The sequence below is a fragment of the Ovis aries genome, chromosome 1, assembly GCF_016772045.2.
Source record: "Ovis aries strain OAR_USU_Benz2616 breed Rambouillet chromosome 1, ARS-UI_Ramb_v3.0, whole genome shotgun sequence".
Classification (NCBI taxonomy): Eukaryota; Metazoa; Chordata; class Mammalia; order Artiodactyla; family Bovidae; genus Ovis; species Ovis aries.
Genome location: NC_056054.1, coordinates 157,030,701 through 157,035,777, shown reverse-complemented (window position 1 = coordinate 157,035,777; position 5,077 = coordinate 157,030,701). Strand labels below are relative to the sequence as shown.

The 5,077-nt window shown below is 36.4% G+C and overlaps 1 protein-coding gene across 1 annotated transcript; it reads right to left on the bottom strand.

The window, feature by feature from the left end:
• Nucleotides 1-3,432: 3,432 nt before the first annotated feature.
• On the bottom strand, nt 3,433-4,701 carry HTR1F (5-hydroxytryptamine receptor 1F). Its single transcript, XM_015092402.4, has one exon. The coding sequence runs from the start codon at nt 4,666-4,668 to the stop codon at nt 3,568-3,570; it is 1,101 nt and encodes a 366-aa protein (XP_014947888.1). The 5' UTR covers nt 4,669-4,701; the 3' UTR covers nt 3,433-3,567.
• Between the last annotated feature and the right edge of the window lie 376 nt (nt 4,702-5,077).

Sequence of the window (5,077 nt, the reverse complement as noted above, 5' to 3'; positions counted from 1 at the left end):
AGGTGGCAAGAATATACAGAAGAACTGTACAAAAAAGATCTTCATGACCAATATAATCACGATGGTGTGATCACTCACCTAGAGCCAGACATCCTAGAATGTGAAGTCAAGTGGGCCTTAGAAAGCATCACTATGAACAAAGCTAGTGGAGGTGATGGAATTCCAGTTGAGCTGTTTCAAATCCTGAAAGATGATGCTGTAAAAGTGCTGCACTCAATATGCCAGCAAATTTGGAAAACTCAGCAGTGGCCACAGGACTGGAAAAGGTCAGTTTTCATTCCAATCCGAAGGAAAGGCAATGCCAAAGAATGATCAAACTACCACACAATTGCACTCATCTCATATGCTAGTAACGTAATGCTCAACATTCTCCAAGCCAGCCTTCAGCAATACGTGAACTGTGAAATTCCAGATGTTCAAGCAGGTTTTAGAAAAGGCAGAGGAACCATAGATCAAATTGCCAGCATCCGCTGGATCATCGAAAAAGCAAGAGAGTTCCAGAAAACCATCTATTTCTGCTGTATTGACAAGGCCAAAGCTTTTGACTGTGTGGGTCACAATAAACTGTGGAAAATTCTTCAAGAGATGGGAATACCAGACCACCTGACCTGCCTCTTGAGAAACCTGTATGCTGGTCAGAAGCAACAGTTGGAACTGGACATGGAACAACAGACTGGTTCCAAATAGGAAAAGGAGTACGTCAAGGCTGTACATTGTCACCCTGCTTATTTAACTTATATGCAGAGACATCATGAGAAAAGCTGGGCTGGAAGAAGCACAAGCTGGAATCAAGATTGCTGGGAGAAATATCAATAACCTCAGATATGCAGATGATACCACCCTTATGGCAGAATTCTCTAATATATAAATTTCTGAGGTGGATGTAAAGAAATTAACAGATTATTTTAGCTTTAGCAAGGTCTTTGAATAAATAAATAATTAGAATCAAAGTTTGGTGAGAAGGAGAAAAAGAAATAACCAGGGGATGACAGGGTCTCAAGCAGGCTTTGACTGTCAACACAACACACTGGGAAATAAAGAGAAGAGGATAAAAGAGGCACCAAGAGCTTTAGATAAATCTCATCAGTTTTGCCTGGGCCAGACTGCTCAGAAGGCACCTGTAGGCTTTCACACATCTCTGTGTGCTTGCTGCTGCTAAGTCGCTTCAGTTGTGTCTGACTCTGTGTGACCCCATAGATGGCAGGCCACCAGTCTCCACTGTCCCTGGGATTCTCCAGGCAAGAACACTGGAGTGGGTTGCCATTTCCTTCTCCAATGCATGAAAGTGAAAAGTGAAAGTGGAGTCGCTCAGTCGTGTCTGACTCTTCACAACCCCATGGACTGCAGCCTATCAGGCTCCTCCGCCCTTGGGATTTTCCAGGCAAGAGTCCTTGTGTGCTGGTTGTACCCAAAAGAGAAGTCATCACTGCACTAATAGGCCCCTTCTCATGAGTTCCTCATTTCTGTTGAGAACAAGTTATCTCAGTGACTCTTGTCTGTCTGTCTGTCCATATTTGTTGTTAACATATTCTGCCTCCATATCTCTCTTCTGTTTCTTCCTTTATGTTCCCCAATGTCGGAATCAAGTTCAGGACGTTATCACCTCTTGTTCACATTAATGATTGCTTTCTAACAAAAAGTTATTATGTACTATCTCTGCTTAAATCATTCAGATTTTTTTAAATTGCCTTAAACTTGTAATATTTCTGCTAAAAAGCATCCATGACCACTCACTGACAGACAGCAACCAAACTGGCTGTAGATTTCTTTTTCTAACATTCAAAATCAGTCACAATAATGACCAATTTCTCTTTTAATCTCTTCTTCTGCATTCTAAATAGCTGCCAAACTCATTGTTATTTTATGAGCATGTCCCACTAAATACTTCCAGGATGCAGTCTGAAATCTTTATCTTGCCACCACTTGAAGTATGCTCTTCCATATCTTGTGCTCAATGTGGTTTCTTTGATATTCATTTTGGATAAATTCTTTATAAAACTTTCTTGATTTTTCTCAACCAGATGCAGTTTTTCCTTTGAATTATCATAAGAATATAAACAACTTCCATGCCAATCTTTGTTTTTTCTTTTCTCACTTTTTAGATTGTAAACATTTTAAAGCAAGAAATGGTGTATTATTTCTTGTATTTTCTATATAGTACATCTCAATGCCTTATACAAAATTAAAATTCTGTAAATACTTAGATTGAGAGGAACATGTCATTGATACACAAAAAAATTAGGTACTTTGAATCACATGACTGGGAAAGAATATTAACAATATACATAAAGGTGCATCTTAGAACAAAAGGGAATGTATTATTGTTTTCAAATTATTTTGCTTGATGGTAGATTAAAAGGTAGCATATAACCTTGCTTGTTCAAATGAAATGAAATCTTCTCAGAAGCATGGTTCTTTTGTTTTCAAATCCCTGTATAAATATGGTAGATAAACTTATGAAATTGTTTCGGCTCACTGAACTTGTGAAGTGGACTAATTAGGAGATGTATACATTTAATATATAATTAATATAATGTGAATCTTTGCTTGTTCATTTCTATCAACTGGAAAACTATAGAGATTTTTTTGAAGTCAGTGGAAAGTTCTAAGAATTTCTATCACATTCTCTCTAACAAAAAGGAAATATCTGCTAAAGTGCAAAGTAGCATAGACGTTTTAGTTGGCAGCTGAGCTTATTAACATAGACAGAAATGAAATATGTCATATTTTAAAAAAGACAGGCATATAATATCTATGACAAGTAACGTAGGGTTACTAAGTGCCTTCAGTCTGATTCCTAAACATGACAAACTTAGAACATCTCCCCCTTGACCCTCCCTGAGTTATTTCTACTAAAGGTAAGGCTTTGATTTCAAATGTTGATAATGTATGATTAAGAAAATATTCTTCTAGGAGTTCATATTAAACAGAATATGTTAAATATTCACAGTTCAATATCCAGAATTATTCTGCAGTACCTAACTCATTTTTTGATTACTCTTTACTATCTAAATACAAAGACAGTATCACCCTCTGACTTTCACATCTTCTCCTGTCACACTAAGTCTTTTTTAGCTCTCCCCTACCTCTTTTGCCCAGGGTAAGATGGAGAGGGGACAAGGGCTCGGTAGGAGAAATGTGTGCTTTGTGGTGAATTTAATCTTTCCTATAAAAAAATAAGATCATATAATAAAGCAATAGGATTATATAGAAATTATGGATGGAAGTATGTTGTTAATAGAAAATTCTTCTATAATTGTTATAAGACATAAACCTGAAAAATCAGTTATTAATAATATATATTTTTCCAGTTAGCTTCTTAGGGACTTTGCATAGGCAAAATATTGTTTACAAACAAAAATTATTTTCTAATTTCACATACTCTAGAATGATGGTCAAAAATGTCTTTAAATAAGTACATTGTATATGCATGTTGCTATTAAAATATATATTAATATCATCTTAGCAGCTTTAATTCCTTCTAAAATTTTAAATGTTTTATTTAACATTCATTTAGTTACTTCACCTCAATAGAATCCCAACCTTTTCATAAAAAACTTCTTTGAACTAACATCGACATCGCACAAGTTTTTGGAATGCTTTCTTGAAGTCTTCATTAAAGATTGTATAAATCAGTGGGTTTATAAGGGAATTGAGATATCCAAGCCATGTCAAAAAATTTGACATTTCTTCAGAAATCTTACACTTTTCACAGACATTAACAACCAATTCTTTTACAAAGAAAGGAAGCCAACATATTACAAATGCACCCAAAATTAATCCCAGGGTAGTGGCTGCTTTGCGTTCTCTTGTGCCTGAGATCTTTTGCCTTCTCCAAGATCTCTCATGCTTGAATTCAGACCTGGGACTTTTCACTGTGCTATGAATTTTATCAAAGTCCGTTGATGGATCAGATAAAGACTTTGCTAGCATGTACGGTGTGGAGACCAGTCTAGAGCTTTTTTCACCACTCTCCAAAAGGACTTGGCCATTCATTTCCTCCTTGGCAATCCTACTTGCTTGCCTCTTGTGATATAACGTCTTTGCTGCCTTATATATTTTGTAATAGAGGATCAAAATCAATGTTAATGGAATGTAGAAAGCTCCAAATGTTGAGTAAATCGTGGAAACGATGTGGTCGTGTTTGATGATGCACTCATCCTCTTGACTAGTTCCTTGGTGCCTCCAGAATAGAGGAGGCATAGAGATAAAAATAGATATAATCCAAACTATGGTGATCATAATGCCAGCATGCTTGGGAGTCCTTTTCCTGGCATACTCAACAGCATCAGTGATTGCCCGGTACCGATCCAAAGCTATAGCAGAGAGATGCAAGATGGAACATGTACAGCATGTAATGTCAACGCTCAGCCAGATGTCACAGACCACTTGTCCCATAATCCAGCTCTCTCTCACAATATACACAATGCTGAAAGGCATCACCAGAACGGCTACAAGGAAATCTGTGACTGCAAGGGAGCAAATTAAGTAGTTGGCTGGGTGGTGCAGCTTTCGGGTAACAATAATTGCAGCAATCACAAGTGAGTTAATGGTGGTTGTCATCAGTGCCAGTCCAGAGAGAATGAAGGACACCAGAATTTTGGATGGCATTCTGTTTAACAGTTCTTCTGAGGTCAAGTTTTGATCAGATGAATTCAAGAAATCCATTTTTTGTTGTTTTATAAGATTAATAAAGCTGTTGATACCTGTAACAGAAGAGGGGAAAACAGTTCAGTTCAGAGGTTTCAAAGATTTTTCTCTTCCTTGCTGAATACTGCTTGTTTGTTTTTAAATATACATGTACACTTTCTCAGAATACTCTATCGATTTAAAAAATGGAGTTGAGCTTGCAATTTTCTTTTTCTTTTCATTTAATTTAGGAAATCCAAAGGCAACAGTAACAAACAATAACTTTAAAAATGTTTCTTAGAATAGGGCTCAAATAAAACAATTTTTATGAGTCAATTAATCTATTAGTAAAATCTCTATTATAAAATTGTGTTTAAAATCTTTATTAATCTTAGGGGAGGAGAGGGTGAGATGTATAGAAAGAGTAACATGGAAAATTACATTGCCA

Excerpts from the sequence above, each read along its gene's own strand:
- HTR1F (XM_015092402.4), bottom strand. The coding sequence starts at position 4,668 with ATGGATTTCTTGAATTCATCTGATCAAAACTTGACCTCAGAAGAACTG.